This window comes from Suricata suricatta, chromosome 3 (genome assembly GCF_006229205.1).
Source record: "Suricata suricatta isolate VVHF042 chromosome 3, meerkat_22Aug2017_6uvM2_HiC, whole genome shotgun sequence".
In the NCBI taxonomy this organism is placed as follows: Eukaryota; Metazoa; Chordata; class Mammalia; order Carnivora; family Herpestidae; genus Suricata; species Suricata suricatta.
The window spans coordinates 60,575,432-60,591,742 of NC_043702.1; the positions used below are offsets into that span (position 1 = coordinate 60,575,432).

Below are 16,311 nucleotides of genomic sequence, written 5' to 3' on the forward strand. Positions count from 1 at the left end.
AGACTACTAAAAAATAAAATAAAATTAAAAACTTTATCAGCTATTTCAAAATGTCTTCCATTTTAATATATGATTAATTATATGTAACTTTGGCAATTTAAGTATTTAAAGACACTTAGGAGTCCAGTTTTAAAGTTTTGGAGATAGAATTTCTGGGTTTCTTCATTTACGATACAAAAATGGAAAATTTTCATTTGAGAGTCCATCTTTTATGAAGTGTGAGTTGTTAATGCAGGACAAGTTTAAAATAGTTTCAGCACAGGATTCTGTGCACTGCTCCTGCTTGAAGGAGACTGTAGGACTATCTAAGGAATTATCCGTCCACATCTATGAAACCTCAAAATGGGTTCTTAAGTGCAAAATTAAGGCTTAAAGTAGAACTCTTTTGTCTAGTCTTTTCCTTTCCAGCACCTTTTCCTTAAAGAGAAATTTGAAGATGATATGAGAATCATGAAGAGAACAATCTTTAATGAAAAAAAACCCCATGAAACATATCAATTTATGAGAAGGAGGATATTGAAACACCATAAAAGGCAGAAGTTCAAAATGTTTTTGAAAGCTTTTTAACTAAAAAGTTCATCTGTGATAAGTCAATTGCAGTATCTAGCATAGCTTGAGCACCCTGAGCAATGATCTGGTCCCTGCACTAAGTGTTGGGGATTCTAAAATGGGGAAGACAGGATCCTAGATCTTAGAGGGTTTCATTATGTTGTGAGAGAAACAGATAAACAACCACCAGAATGCAGCCTTCATTCATGAGAGTTATGCGTTTCAAGTATGGGGACACACAGGGAGGGGACTGACAGCATGTTATTCCTGCAAGGGACATCCTGATTTTTCCACTGTGATTTAGAAAACCAGAGTTAAGCATCTGATTAATCATAAGTGTATAATGTGGTAACAGTTACTTGTGCTTGTAGAGCACATTATGCTTCTTAGAGTGGGTTAAATTATGCAAATGTATGGATAAAGAAGTGGTAACAGAGGATAAGCAGCTGGAGTAAGAGGAAATAGCTACTGAGTGGTCCCAGGAAGGAAACCACCCTCTGGAAAAAGAAACAGCCCTTCACTTCTCAAAGCATGTGTGGTAGTACACTAGCTATCTGGGATGTTATCTGCATTATGTAGAAGAAGGATAGGTTAAATTCCTTCTCATTCCTCAGCTCTGAGCTCATAGGTCACTTCTTCAGGGGAGACTTCCCTGGGCTCCAGACTCCCCCCTCTTATGCATTCTCATAGAACCCTGTGCCTCCCACATTAGCATACAGACCAGTTTGTAATTTGCAAAAGGAACCGGGTCTCTTTTGTTCTCCAGTATATGCTCAGCATTTAGTGTCTAACGTGTAGTAGTCACTGAAGAAGCATTTGCAGAAGAGATGTCTTCATTTAAGATTTGTGTGTTATTTTCCTCCTTTAAGAATACCCAACATGTGAACAGCTTACCTGTGCCAATGGAGCCTGCTATAACAGCAGTCAGAAATGTGATGGGAGAATTGACTGCCGAGACTCTTCTGATGAAAGCAATTGCAGTAAGTACTGTGTACAAGACGTGCAGTGGTGTGCACAGTCATTTCTACTGGCCAGTTACACAGTCTCTTCTTGATTTTGTGTTCAGTGAATTCATGTCGGTAGCCTAAAGTCAGTATTTGGAAGTGGGAGTATTTGCACCATGGAAATTGGCAAACGCTATGAGTCAAGGCCTTTTTGTTGTTGGAGAATTCATTGTTAAACATTTACCAGCATGCCACTGTATAAAAAAAATCTCTTTTTAAACTTGAGACAGAATCTCTCTCTCTCTCTTTTTTTTATTAATACTTTATTGCCAAGTTGGCTTCCATGTAACACCCAGTGCTCTTCCCCACAAGTGCCCCCCTCCAGAATCGTCTTAGAAAATTAAATGGCTACAGTGCAATTGAACTTCTCTTCTTATCCTTGTTAACCTTGTATCACAGCTCAGCAATGTTCACAGCACGAGTTCCAGTGTGACATTGGGGTGTGCATCCCTCGTATCTATGTCTGTGACCATTTCCCTGATTGCGAAGACGGCGGTGATGAACGTTCTTGCGGTATGGGGATTTCCTTCTGCTGGGTCAGGTTGCCAGGAGTGTTGCTGTAGTTATTTTCCGATGAATGTACCACTCTTTGCAAACAAAAGAGTCACTATGTCTGATGGCAGATGGAGCCAGAATATCATTTAGGCCCCATGGCATGAGCTTCACTAATGTAGTTAGACCCAGACTCCTTTATCTTACAAGGATCTGTGTAGAGTTGAAGGATTGCTGATGGACAGTGTGCATTTTTCCCCTCTTAGGCTACAAGGGTACAGGGTGTATTGTATCACTAGGCTCTCAAATTACCCATACCTCAGGAATGGGTCTGATAACCTTGATAGTTGAATGAGAGAAGCACTTCGAAGGGAAAGGAAGTTCCCTTATTGCATTGGTCCTAGCTCTCCTCTTTACTTTGAAATTCTTACCACATTGAAGTTGGAGGGACAGGAAAGTTTCAGTGTGGTACAGGTGGCTTTTGTTGCCTCCATTTTTTAATTCTGTCCTTACGTTTTATTTTCCATTTAATTGCCTGCAAGGCACATCACCTCATTGTTGCCAGCTCTGGACTAAATTTTTTTGTTGACTTTTATCTATTTTTGAGAGAGAGAGAGAGACAGAGTGCAAGTAGGGACAGAATCTGAATTAGGCTCCAGGCTCCAAACTGTCAGCACAGAACCTGATGTGGGGCAAGATAGAACCCATGAACCATGAGATGATGATCTGAGCCAAAGTCAGATGCTTAACTGACTGAGCCACCCAGGTGCCCTGACTCTAAGTTATTTTATTGGAATGTGTAGTTTGAAGTCCCTGTGAAGAGAGTTTTACTGATTTTACAAAATTAGTTGGCATTTTTTTGAGTCATTTTTATCTACTAGAATGTTTTGATTTTTGTCACCACACCCGTTTTGATAGATTGGCACCTATGCCTTGCTAAATTATTTTCAGTACATCCTAACTTTTTTTTTAACATTTTCTTTTAACATTTATTCATTTTTGAAGAGACAAGGAGCACGAGCAGAGGTGGGGTAGAGAGAGAGAGAGAGAGACACCAAATCCGAAGCAGACTCCAGGCTCTGGCTGTCAGCACAGAGCCATATGCAGGGCTGAAACTCCTGAACCATGAGATCATGACCTGAGCCAGAGTTGGACTCTTAACTGACTTAACCAGGCGCCCCGTCACCCTAACTTTTATGAGCCATACCTAATTTCCTTTCTGGCCCCTGGGCTTATTTCAGTGACTGTATTAAAGAGAATGTGACAACATGGAATGGGTGACTCAGAATCATTTGGTCTTAGATAGCAATTTCAGTGATTGTGTTATAAAGTGAGGGCATGTTGGACATTGACAGGACATGTCTGTAGCACCTTTATCAATCTGCATTCTTTGTTCTGTGTCTACCAGTAGCCTTGTTTGTAATTTTGAGAGACACACTGGCACCTGAGTTCATGTCCTTGTCCCAAAGCTGCTGTTCTGTTTTCTCCCTTTTCTACCCTCCTTTTTCCCTCTCTTACTCCTGTTCTTTCCTGGTTTTTTTGTTGAGATACTTCAGAGACTAAATTGACATAGTCAATTTTATTTCAGTTTAGGCAGTGAGTTGAACTAAATTTTTCCCAAGTGATTTGTCTTTGGAGTGCAGCTGCTGTTTTCTTCCAGCCTATGAGCCCTGCAGAGGCAACCAGTTCACTTGCTCCAATGGCTACTGCATTAGTCAAGATATGGTTTGTGATGGAGAGAATGACTGCAGAGATAATGGAGATGAAAATGGATGTGGTAAGGAGGAGAAGAGATTCTTATTGGAAAGCATTTTTAATGTGTTTTCCAGAGCTTGTATTCCTACTCTCCTTGTTAGAAATGATCTGTGTGACAAGCGAGTCTCAGGATTGCCTCCATTGTAAGTAACTTACCGGATGGGGGTGACTGGAAGGAGGTGTCTCCATTGGCTTTTCTTAAAAAGACTCTGAACCCAAGTATGGAAAAAATTATGATATCTTCCCTGTCATCAGAATAAAGCAGAGTAGGTGGGACAGTCTGTCCCCCTTCTATAACGCATGCTGACTTTTTTGTTTTCAAATTCGGATTGTCAACCACACGAGTCACTGACATCCAGTGGGAGAAGAGCGGCCACTACCAACCTGAGAAAAAGAGTTAGGGATTGGTAGTTGCAGGGGAGGCTGCTACCCAGGGAATTTTTTCAAGGTTCTTTGAGAAGGAAATTGCCAATGATATTCACCTCCTTCACCAGCAGTACCTCCAACAGTTCAGAAGTTACTAACACCCACAGCAAAAGGCAAGTCCTGTACTGTTCTAACCTCTGATGTAATAAGAGCGATGCTTGGAGAAGATCCCTTGGTTTCAGTGTTCCAAGAAATAATTTTCTTGCGGTTTAGTCATAGTTTTTCTTACATTTCATTACAGTCAAACGAAGGACAGATTAAAAACAAAATAAAAACTCAGGAATCCTAGTAACACCTTGATAACCCTAGTTCTATAATTCATATTTAAATGAACTGCATTTTCTTCTAGGGGTTATTAATCTAGTTTGTTTGATAATTCAGGTCCATGTCTCTTCTTACTCTTAAAACCTGGTTGCCTACCTTAGAATGGAATTTGAATAATTCTGTTTGCCACTTCTCAGAATCCCAGTAAAAGACTAGTAGTATAGTTAGGTCACTTGTAGACCTCGCTTGTCCACCTGATCTATATTATCTATATTGATTAAAAAGAGTTGGCTTCCTTCTCATGTGGCCTGTGATTCTTTTATTCTGCCCCCCTGCAGAGAGCAGTCCTCATGTTCATGAATGTTACCCAGGCCAATGGGCTTGTCCAGAGTCTGGAAAATGCATCTCAGTTACAAAGATTTGTGATGGGACTTTAGATTGTCCAGGAGGAGAAGATGAAAGTAACAGTACTAAAGGACAACATTGTGGTGAGTATGGAAATTTATCTGGGTAGTTTTCAGGTAAAGATTTTTTAAAAAATTGTTCTGGGGGAGAGGAAGAGAGAACATATGGGTAGGAGACAAAGGATTCAAAACAGGCTTTGTGCTGACAGCAGATAGCCCAATGTAGGGCTTGAACTCATGAGATCATGAACTGAGCTGAAGTAGGAAGCTTAACCCACTGTGCCCTCAGAGAAAGAGGTTTCTGTTTTTCTACAATAGATTTTCTATAATAGATTCCCAAGTTCAGAGAGTATTGGTGTTTGCACAACTATCCCAACACTTACTGGCTTAAAACAAGTTATGTTTGTTTCTCACGGTTCTGTGGGTTGGCTAGGAAGTTGGTCATGGCCTAAACCAGCACACTGACACATTAAAGATGTTAAAATAAAAACCCAGTCTGATCTCTTTCCACATAGTGATAGAAAAGGCAAACCATAGTGAATGAGCTCTTTTAAACCCCGTCTTAGCTCATGTTTGCTAAAAGTGTTATTGGCCAAAGTAAGTCATCTGGCCAAGCCTAGATTCAATGGACTGATGAAACCTAATCCATCTCTTACTGGGAGGAGCTTCAAAATATTTGTGGTGTTTTCCCCTTTACCCAGGCAGAATGGTTTTAATGGCAATTTTGATGATTCTAAAGGTGTTCTGGAGAATTTATTCCCTGGGTTATACTAATGGAAAAGTCTTATCTGGTTATATTAAAAAAAAAAAAAAAAGAAGCTTTTAGTTTCTGGGATATATATCTTTTTCTTCTTTTTTCTTATTTCTTCCTATCTATCTATCTATCTATCTATCTATCTATCTATCTATCTATCTATCTATATCTATGTAGGGAGAGACAGAGGGAGGGAGAGACAGAGGGAGGGTGAGAGAGAGAGAGAGAGAGGGAGAGAGAGAATCCCAAGCAGACGTTGTACTGTCACCATGGAGTCTGATGCAAGGCTCGAACCCATGAACCATGAGATCATGACCTCAACCAAAAGGCTTAACCTGAATCAGAGCTTAACCAACTGTGCCACCCAGGCACTCCAGTTTTTCTTTTTCTGCGGTTGTAGAATATCCACCCCACCATCAGTCCATCAACTCTGTGGACAACTGACTGTCCTGTAAGGGAATGCAATTTATTACCTCGATTCTATCAATAGTGTACTCTATAAATCATCCAGTAGTCGTTTAATGTTATTCTTAATCCAGTCACTTGAGAATTCTTGACTTTTTTCTACTACATAGTCAAAAGGATAGGCTTATGATCTGATTTTCCCATAAACAGCCCTTAAGGTGACTTATACTTGCATACAGTTATAACTTTAAAAGGATTAGTTTTTAAAAATATGATTGCGCTTTTATTGCATAGTATTGCAGTAAGGCTTGAATGGTAATAATTTCTGTGTCTCTACTACATGCTACTTAACTTTTAGGTTTGATAAAAGAAGCTTTTACTTTAAGGGGAAATCAGCCTTGTCCAGAGGTCACCATTTCATTTAACAAAGTGTTTTTCTCTGTTTAGATGCGACTTTGTGTTCTGAATTGAGCTGTGAGTACCATTGCCGCAGGTCACCAACTGGAGGGCTATGTTATTGTCCCCTAGGTCTTATTGTTGACAAAAATGACCCCCGTGACTGTGTTGGTAAGTGACAGGTGGCAGTGCCTTGTGTTTCATCACGGTGCTGCAGCACTGATGGGTTCTGTGGTCTCTGACATCAAGGCATTTTTGCTTGTAAATAGGAGCGTCGATCTTTAAAACAAACAGCAACACAGTCCTCATAGAAAACCTGGACAAAATCAAGTTTTAAGTCTGAGAAAACATTGTGAACTGCACAAGGCAAAAGTGTTCTCAAAAAAAAATTTTTTTAAATGTTTATTTTTGAGACAAAGAGACAGAGCATGGGTGGGGGAAAAGGGCGGACAGAGAGGGAGACACAGAATCTGAAGCAGACTCCAGGCTCTGAGCTCTGAGCACAGAGCGTGACGTGAGGCTCGAACTCACGAACTGCAAGATCATGAGAAGTCAGATGCTCATCTGACTGAGCCACCCAGGTGCCCCAAGAGTGATTCTTTTGAGTGAGTTGGCTAGCAACCTGTCTACAACCTCATGAAGGAAGAAACTTTTTTGTGTTTTCAGGTATTTGGAAGCAGGGTTGGTGTGGCCGTACTGGTTGTTTAACACATTATTACATGCATGTGAATGTCTTACCACGTGGCCTCGTCTGTTCCCTGACCTCTTCTACAGGATGCTCATACCTCTTCAGGACACAGCAACTAAAGAACAGTCACGTACCACAGATCATCACCTCATTGCTCCACTGACCACAGTGGCCACTCAATGCCCATGCCATTATTTCATGTCTACTTGAAGCTTCTTGAAGCCTCATTCAAGAACAAACACAATCATTTTGCTTCATTTGGCTGGCATTGAACTAGATGCTGGTGCACCAAATATTTCCCACATCTCTCTTAATCGGAATTGTAAGAATTTAGGAAATTTTTGAGTGTGATGTGAGCAGCCTTTGCATCCTTTTGTGATTAGGATGGGGTCTGATCATAGGAGAATTACTATGGCCACATAGCATCAATTTTGAAATTTTTGTAGGATTTAAACAATGGATTTTTAATGCTCTGATTTCTCTTTCCTTCTTTCTGATTTTTGATACACAAACAACAAATCTATTAGCAGATAGTGTCCATAGAGGGTTAAAAAAACAAACACAACTTGGTTTTTACTGGTGTTGGGAAAAGAGTATCTGGAAGGCAACACTGATGATTCATTAAAATTAAGTTTGGTAGTCATCTATGGATCTCCAAAACATAGATAATTCATAGTTTTCCAGGATATTTGTGTTCTTGTTATATTCCTTACAAATAAGGGGTTCTTCAGGGCTTTCTAAATAAAAACAGACATGGAATTTGTAAGAAACACTTTTACGAAAGTGCTTCTTTTGAACGAATTTCCAAAATATTAATATAATTTCGCAAAAAATACTGAATTTGGAAAAACCTAATGAACTTGTTCAGTCTTTAGTCTCAGCCTATGGCTTCCAATTTGACTATACTATATCAAATATGGTTGATCTTTCTTTAATTTTTTTTAATGTTTATTTATTTTTGAGAGAAAGAGAGAGAATGAGCAGGGAAGGGGCAGAGAGAGACATACAGAATTGGAAGTGGTCTCTAGCTCCAAGCTGACAGCACAGAGCCTGAAGTGGGGGGTCAAACTCACAAACTGTGAGATCATGACCAAGCTAAAGTCAGATGCTTAACCGACTCAGCTACCCAGGTGCCCCAAATATGGTTGATCTTAATAACTATTCACAGCCAGAAAAAAATTTAATGCCACAAATTATCTTGGACCTTTTGAGACAGTCTATTCCTCAGTGTTATTGAGAACCATTATAATCGGACTCATTTATGTATCGTGTGCCAAGAAAAACAAGATTTTTATATCCAGTAAAGCAATCCAATTAAGGTTGTCCTTGTGGTGTACAAAGGCAATTTTAAGTTTCTAAGTTAGGACCATGTCCCAAAGCTTGCCCATGATCTGATTTTTCCTCTGAAATAACAGTATAGTTGTTTGTTGAATATAAGACATGTCACAAGACAGGCATATAAGATAAGACATGTTCTTTGCACAAGTCACCCCAAGAGATTCTGAAGACTCAGAGACAACTCGGAATTATATAAGGAAGCCCCCACATTTCTAGTCATTTGAAAATATTCTATAAATAAAAGATTATGATCTGCATTGGGCATTAAATGAGATCAGGACACTTTCTTTGTGTGTTTTATTCTTACCATCATCCTCATTTTCACCACCACCATCATCACATTAAAGATGCATTCAAATTAGAAAATACTGTTCACACAAGTGGGTAGTTTTCTGACTTTGGAATCCCTGCCTGAGCCGCCTGGCTTCTCTGAGAAGAGGCATCCATGTTTCCTCAGAGTGCTGTTCACTGTGGGTGATGCTGCTCCTTTGTCTTTGGCAAATGTCAGGCTCCTCCCTGCCCCCACTTCTTATTGCCACCCACCTGCCAATTTGATTTCTAGTCTTTTTAGTTCTCTAGGCATTTCTCCTTTCTGTTAGTAGAAAAGGAATTCCAACAGAAATACCAGAAGCCACATGGTCAGTATTCCATCAGCTTCTCTCTTTTTCCGTCTCTCAATTCTGAAGAGAAGATGGGGCTGAGCTGCCTTGCATTTGGAACTTGATAGGCCGTGACATCTATTTTCTTTCAGAATACCTGGATTATGTGATGCCCTATAGCCTGATCTTAGACATTGTTTTCTCACACCCTAAAGTCTAGAGAGTACAGTTTCCAACACTTCCCCCCACCCCCAACACTATCTACGTCTATGGTGAGCTTTGGGTTTCAAGTGTACAGGGCTACTTGTCAGAGGTCTGGACCTCTTTGTTGTGAAATCTGAAATACATGAAAAACTGTCATAATGAGTTTTTAAAAAATACATTGAACCTATTAGTGAATGTGCTATAGAAAATTCCATATTGTGCTGTGGCACAAGATAATTTCAGGGTTCATCGAACACAGCTGGTTCCTAGCACACTGGAAATAGTCAGTCTGATACTTCGGCACAAGTTTTAACTTCCATGATGAACATCTTTTCATCCCTGCAGTGTGTGCCTGGGACTTTAGTTCAGATAACTTCATTTGGAGATAAGCTCAAAAGTCTGCAGTGGGGGCCTTTGTGAGTGTTAGGCCCCATGCCACCTATAGACCTTTTCTGTGACCTTCTCTGGTTTTCAAACATGTGTTCTTTATCCCCTGAGTTTTGAAGCTGGTTAACATTTATTTCACAGACTATATTTTGCTCTCTTTGTAAGGAACACATTAGTTTGGGTATGTGACATTTTGAAACCAGTTACACTTGTTTCAGCTGAGTTTTTAGTGAAATTCTTTTGGTTTGCTTTTTCAAGCATTTCAACTCAATAAACACTCTGTATGGCTGTGCTACTCTGCATGGCTGACTCCTTACAGAGGCTTCAGGTGTAGGAAACCTACGCGACCTCTATCATCTTAGACACGGCTCCCCAGTGAATGCCTCAGTGGGAATCCAGAATAAAATGGAATAATCCTGACAAGAAATCTTGTGTACTTCGACCATTCATCTGTCCCTGGTAGTCTTGACCTGGCTGTGGAGCCTCTGAGGCATGCTGCAGCAGTTTACCAGGGTCATTGTTTCTGATTGACAGGACATGCTGTTTGTTGACGGACTGACATCGCGGTGCGGAGTTAGGGCAGGGAGGTCATTCAGCCTGGTGGGATTTCAGACAACCAGATGGATCAGACGTTGTCCAAGGGGCCTAAGCTAAAATGGGGTTTTTGAATCATTTTCAAAGCATGGCTGTTGGCATGAAGTGATAAAGGATAAAAAGGAAAGAAAAATAGAGAAAGACAATGAGGTAGGAGGTGGTATTGTAAAGCAGTGTTTTAGAGTGTTAGACAGTTTGCACGACTATTCTCATGAAAAGCCTCAGGTCTTCTTTCGTTTTTCTTGTTTTCACTTTCACTGATGATGTATATTAATTTCCCTTCATTTTTATCTGTAAGGCAGAGTGTAATCATTCATTCATTAAAAGTGACAGTGATTTTATACACTCTTTCAACCTTTCAAGAACTTGTAGCCCAGCTGATAGGAAGGGCATTTGCACCGAGAATTCCTAGTTATGACTTCTTCACCTTTGGTTTTCTTCTGTTTGACATCAGAACTCCTGCTCCCAGGGTGACTGAGGCCCTTAGGCTGATTCTCATCGGCCTTGCACTCAAAAGGAGGTCATGATGTTCTGGGAACCTGAGGGCGAATACTCTGTACTTTCATTTCCACTGAGGCGAAGCCTCAGGTGGTGCTTTCTCGGGGCTGAGGTGAGGGCACAGAAGAGATAAATCATGCATGGCCTTTTACTTATACCCACATGCCCTTTGCCTTGTTATGTCCAAATTGGATTAAGAAAGAAAGACATGCAGGCCCATGTTGTAATAGTTGATCCTTTAGCTTGATCCCAGAACTTTCTCAAGCTTTGTAGTTGGGGAATTCTGAGATGGTGGGCCACCCAGCAGGTGTGGTAGAACCGAATTCACAACTCTGACATTGATTGCAAATGTAATCAGGTCCTAGAAATGTGGAGAATTCTAGATCTGAGGATACAATGCTTTCCGAAATTATAATTTACTGAGAACCTGTTGGTGTAGACATGATGGTCTTCCTCCCAGTTAAAGAGAGCAGGGTGAAGGATGCGGAGAGTGGATGTGAACTTGGAGGATAAAATGAAATATTTGACAACAATCTACTAAGGATAGGACCATTTCTGTACCCCTCAAGCTGTACAGTCTTTGAGAAAGACTCTTCATATCTTGTGTTGTTCCATCCACTTATCCCCTCCCCCCCATATTGTATTGTTTATATGTCAGTTTTACACTGACTAGTAAAACTAGGACAATGGTGACAGTAAGCAGAGCTCGGAATACTTAATAAATGAATGAATAAGAAGTTAATGAATAAGTAGAAGAAGAGATATTTTTCATGTCTTAAAAATAATTTAAATTTAATTTTGGTTATAATTTTTGACATCAGAAGAAAGGCAGCTGGGCAAATAGAACTTTCCAAATACAGTTATAGTTTTGAATCTTCTGGAGGGGATGGATATAAGGCAGGTCTTACATTCTTCTGATATAGCACTGTCTAATAGAACTTTCTGCAATGGTGGAAATGTGCTGTGTCTACACTTTCAAATAGGGTAACCACTGATCATATAACTTGAAATATGGCAAGTAAGACTAAGAAAATGAATTATTATTTCATTTGATTTATTTTATTTTTTAAATGTTTATTCATTTTGAGAGAGAGAGATTGGAACAGAGAGGGAGGGGCAGAGAGAGAATCCCAAGCAGGCTTCATGCTGTCAGGGCACAAACAATGAGATCATGACCTGAGCCAAAATCAAGAGTCGGACATTTAACCAGTTGAGCCACCCCAGGCGCCCCTAATTTTATTTCATTTTAGTTAATCTAAATATAAATTTAGGAAGCCACCCTGGCTAGTGACTACTATTTGGGAAAGAGAAGAAATTCAGATATTTTGTAAATCAACATTAATATATTAAATGCAATACCACAAGCTGTGCATCCTCTGTAAAATTATCCTTTGTGCAGATTTTAAAAAACTGTTTAAATCCTTTTGGATTTTCTATAGTATGAAGATGCTTGTTCTGAATTACTATTTTTTATTGTATGCCTAGAATCTGGGCTACTTCCAGAAGGTGCTTATATACATATGAGTATTACCACATTCTTATATAGCCTGTCCAAGATTTTTGTCTCAAAAATGATTACAAATGTTTATTTCCCATGTGGCAGCTTTTAATGAGTGCCAGATATGGGGAATTTGTGACCAGATGTGTGAAGACCGACATGACCATCACCAGTGCCGCTGCGAGGAAGGGTATGTCTTGGAGCATCAGCGACACTGCAAAGCTAATACTTCCTGTGAGTAATTTAAGGATACTTGCCATATCTTTGAACAAGAAACTTATTTCTAATATCCTCCTTCCATAGCAGATGACAAAAGAAATATCTGCAATTATATGGATAGCAGGGTTTTATCATGGTCCCTGTTGCCAGAAGAATGGGTCCACATTAATTTTATACTTTGATTCTTAGAGACCAATTTGTTGATTACCATTATTCATGTTTTTTGTTTTTTGTTTTTTTAAAATATTGGTTGCTTGTTCACTTTGGGTCTGAGCTTTTGTGTCATCCACCACATTTAATTGTGGTTTATGACTTGCACATTTAAATTTTAATTAATTTACTGATCACAAATTTGGGTGGCTAGTATCTATAGAAATAGTTTTGGCCTTGTTTACGAAGCATCTAGGAGTGATTCCAAATGGACCTATGAAACTTGGATTGGAATTTTGGGGAATCCCCTCATACTGGATGCTTTGTTAGAATCAATCTAAGAGTACCATAGTATAGAAAATTTAAGGGGAAAATCTGTTTAAAAAAGATATTCCCCCTCCCCCAAACATTTTTGTCATTGCATCATGCATTTCTGGATAAGAAGATCTTCACTTTGTTCATTTTTTCCAATTTTTTCTTGCAGATGATCTTAAAAGTTCCTTTGGTGGCCTTCTAAATTTTATCTGCTCATTTAACTTTCCAAGTTATTTTCCTGTACAAAATCTGACTTGCTGTGTAGTAACTTTTTGGGCACAGCTGATTTTTAACAACTGTGTTTATTTATTTATTTATTTATTTATTTATTTATTTTTGTGTGTGTGTGATTCTAAGTTGAATTTTACAAATGTAAACAAATGTATTTATTTTTGAATGGATAATAAATTCATATGTTCAAAAACTCTATAAAAATGTCTTTCTCCATCTCTGTTTCTCTCTGCCCAATTTCTACTTCCCTTCTTCCATGGACGTTTCTTTCTGACCAGTTTCCACTTTCCTTCTGCCATGGATAATTGTTGTTTATTTTAACTCTAGAGATTGTTAAATGCATAAATTAGAATGCATAAATATAGGTATTTAATTCTGTTTTTCTATATACACAGTTCTGCATTTTGCTGATGTGTAACAACACAGAGGCCTTTTCTTCATTCTTTTATGATGGTGGCATAATTTCCATTTTTTGATGTGTGCTATTTATTTAACTAGTTCCCTACTAATGGTTTTTTATATCCTTTGCCATTGCAAACAAGACTGCGAGGAAAACCTTGAAATTCATGTGTCATTTTGCATGCTTGTGAGTTTGTAGGTAAAGCAGATTTGGATCTTCATTGCCATATTTTTCCCAGTAATTTCCCAGTAATCCTTAAGATACATTCTGTGCTTTACACAATCTGAATTTGTACATGGGGTCAGGTGCCCATATCATAGAGGATTCTTGAAAATACCTGATGTATTCCTATCAGTGTCCTTGAAAGTGCATTGGACTAGCAGTCAGGACACTTGAATTCTTGGTAGAATCTGTTCTTAACTTACTTTGATTTTGGACAGTTCATCAAGCATCCTTTTGCCTCCATTTGCTTATCCGTAAACTGGGTAGAAGGACACCAATATGCCTGCTTCAAAAGTTTATTTTAAAATCAAATAAGATAACATAGAAGTGTTTGACAAGACAGGAAGACTATCAGTTGTAAGTTCTCCTGAGAGAATGATATGCATTTATTTGTTCACTTGAAAGAGTGATAACACTGTCCTTCTTCACATTTAGCTGGGCAGGCCTCTGTTATCTTCTCCAATGGTCGGGATTTGCTAACTGGTGATATTCATGGAAGGACCATTTCGATGCTCATGCAGTCTCAAAAACGTGGAGTGGTTGTGGGTGTGGATTTTCACTATCAGCTACACAAAGTCTTTTGGACAGACACTGTGCAAGATAAGGTAAATAGAAATTTTAGGAGTGTAGCCTGGGAGCACAAAGTGTTGATAGCTTTCATTTTTGGGGGAGTGGAGGGGAAAGTTCTTTTGTTTTCTAACAAAAAAGGCCCTTGAGATATTTTATGTTAATCAGCACCTTTTCCATGCTATACTATTACATGTGACCTATTAAACAAAGCTGTCTATTATATGGATTAGCCTTGAGCAACTTTTAATTTTATTCGAAATGGAGTCCAAAAGCCTAATTAAAAGAAATAGTAGACATTCTTTCAAAACTGGATAGATATTTGGTAGTAATTTTTGAAACTTGATCATTTTAAATGGAAAAACTACTCTGCTTCTCTGGAGGATAAAAATCAGATTTTACCTGCATCTTCTAAATGGAACTGTAATGGAAGATTCAGTAACAAATATTGACAGCATTTTGTTTAACAGCCAACATTTCATTATGCTGTCTTATTTGGAAAGTGTGATAGATATAATTTCAACTTTGAGTGATGCAATAGAGACATAAAATTTAGAATTATGGAATGTTATTTCTTACTCTTACATTTCCTGTACTATTAATAACATTTTAATTCAATTATGTGATGACTTGCATAAAGTTTCTAGAAAATGAGAATTTGGATTATTAACAATACTGATTTGATTACAGCTAAAAATAAAAACAATTCATCACCACCTCCCCCACAAAAAAATCCACATTCTTTAATGAAATTTTCGATAGCTACCAAGAATTACAATTGCATTAAATATACTTTGAAATAATCTTTCTCCCCAGAAACCGATTTTAGCAAGTCTCAGTGAATTATTATTATTATTATTTTTACATCTAGATGACTGATTGGTATAACATAGATAAATGTACTGAATGAATGTAAGAAAACAGTGTCCACAGTTATGCTTAAGAAATGTAATTTCATTTTTTTCTTTCTTTTAGGTTTTTTCGGTTGACCTTGATGACTACCATATTGAAGAAGTTGTTTCTCTTGATGATCCAGAGAATCTGGCTGTAGACTGGGTTAATAATAAACTTTATTTAGTAGAGACCAAGGTCAGCCGCATAGACATGGTAAATATATATGGAAGCCACCGGGTTGTCCTCATAACTGAAAACCTGGGGCATCCTCGAGGAATTGCCGTGGACCCTACAGTTGGGTAAGTGATGTGAAAACATACTGATTTTAGTATTTTTGGAGCTTTATCTCTCCCTTTATACATAAAATCCATTGGATTAAATAAAGGTTAATTCTGAATTCCTGTAAGTTCTAAAACCCATGCCTATTTTATGTCTCCATTCATAGAAGCTTTAAAGGACTACTTCTACTGGTTTTCTAAGAATATGTGATTTTTGGGGGATATGGATTTTATTTTTAATGTTTGCCATGCTTGCCTGGGTGAGAGACTGGACTGTGTTCTGACTCAATCTAATGATATTGTTACAACTAAATGTCGCTTTTGATTCACCATTATCAAGATGATCATTCTAAAATGAATTAGTTATAAAGTTAAAAAAAAATTTTTTTAATATTTAGTTTTGAGAGAGAGTGAGCACAGCGGCAGAGGGGCAGAAGCAGAGGAGACACAGAATCCAAACCAGGCTCCAGGCTCTAAGCTGCCAGCACAGAGTCTGATGTGGGGTTTGAACCCACAAACCAGAAATCGTGACCTGAGCAGAAGTTAGATGCTTAACTGACTGAGCCACCCACGTGCCCCAGCTGTAAAGTTTTTTAAAGAGGGGAAAGAAGATTGAAACTATCCCTTTGGTACTTACTTGTTACAAACTGGGATTGAGATGACAATGGTAATGCCTAATTGCAAGTTGTTTAATGGGCATCACCCCATCAAGAGTGATAATGCTTACTTGTTTTCAGGTGTAAATTTATATTTTCCTTCTGTCCACTTTGAGAACAGTTA

The 16,311-nt window shown here is 38.5% G+C and overlaps 1 protein-coding gene across 1 annotated transcript in view; it reads left to right on the top strand.

Moving 5' to 3' along the window:
- The window catches only part of LRP2 (LDL receptor related protein 2), a 180,479-nt gene that overhangs the window by 56,176 nt on the left and 107,992 nt on the right, over window positions 1–16,311 (top strand). Inside the window, exons 5-12 of the mRNA XM_029933311.1 lie at window positions 1,419–1,529; window positions 1,953–2,066; window positions 3,706–3,822; window positions 4,829–4,978; window positions 6,501–6,620; window positions 12,361–12,489; window positions 14,228–14,397; window positions 15,335–15,552. Coding sequence (XP_029789171.1) covers window positions 1,419–1,529; window positions 1,953–2,066; window positions 3,706–3,822; window positions 4,829–4,978; window positions 6,501–6,620; window positions 12,361–12,489; window positions 14,228–14,397; window positions 15,335–15,552 — 1,129 coding nt within the window. The remainder of the gene's footprint in view (window positions 1–1,418; window positions 1,530–1,952; window positions 2,067–3,705; window positions 3,823–4,828; window positions 4,979–6,500; window positions 6,621–12,360; window positions 12,490–14,227; window positions 14,398–15,334; window positions 15,553–16,311) is intronic.